This window comes from Etheostoma spectabile, chromosome 3, assembly GCF_008692095.1.
Source record: "Etheostoma spectabile isolate EspeVRDwgs_2016 chromosome 3, UIUC_Espe_1.0, whole genome shotgun sequence".
Classification (NCBI taxonomy): Eukaryota; Metazoa; Chordata; class Actinopteri; order Perciformes; family Percidae; genus Etheostoma; species Etheostoma spectabile.
This window is the reverse complement of record NC_045735.1, coordinates 34,183,334-34,183,802: the sequence shown is the minus strand read 5'-3', so window position 1 is coordinate 34,183,802 and position 469 is coordinate 34,183,334. Positions and strand designations below refer to the sequence as shown.

The following is a 469-nucleotide window of genomic DNA, read 5'->3' as shown; positions in this document are numbered from 1 at the left end:
TGCACACTCACTGTCCTGCGTGCACACTCACTGTCCTGCGTGCACACTCACCATCCTGCGTGCACGCTCCCAGCAGGTTGATGATGTTCTTGTGTTTGCCGATCATCTTCATCATTTCCATCTCGGAGATGAGGTCGGACAGGTCCTTCTCTGTGGCGTCCGCTGCACACCGTCACCACAACAACAACAACAACAACAACATTAACAACATTAAATACAACATCAACAACATTAACAACAAGATCAACAACAACATTAACATTAAATACAACATCAACAACATTAACCACAACAACAACAGCAAAAAGATCAACAACAACAACATTAACAACAACAACATTAAATACAACAACAAGATCATCAACATCACCACAACAAAAACAACAGGTTCAAGCCTGAGTATAGTAATATAGAGTATAATACTCTGAGAGTATACTAATAGAGAGTAATACTCTGAGAGTATACTAAT

The 469-nt window shown here is 39.7% G+C and overlaps 1 protein-coding gene across 1 annotated transcript in view; it reads right to left on the bottom strand.

Annotated features, from left to right (window-relative positions):
• Positions 1–469, bottom strand: part of LOC116687052 (fibroblast growth factor receptor 1-A) — a 65,834-nt gene that overhangs the window by 10,571 nt on the left and 54,794 nt on the right. The window contains exon 7 of the mRNA XM_032512138.1: positions 52–169. Within this exon, the coding sequence (XP_032368029.1) occupies positions 52–169 (118 nt within the window). The remainder of the gene's footprint in view (positions 1–51; positions 170–469) is intronic.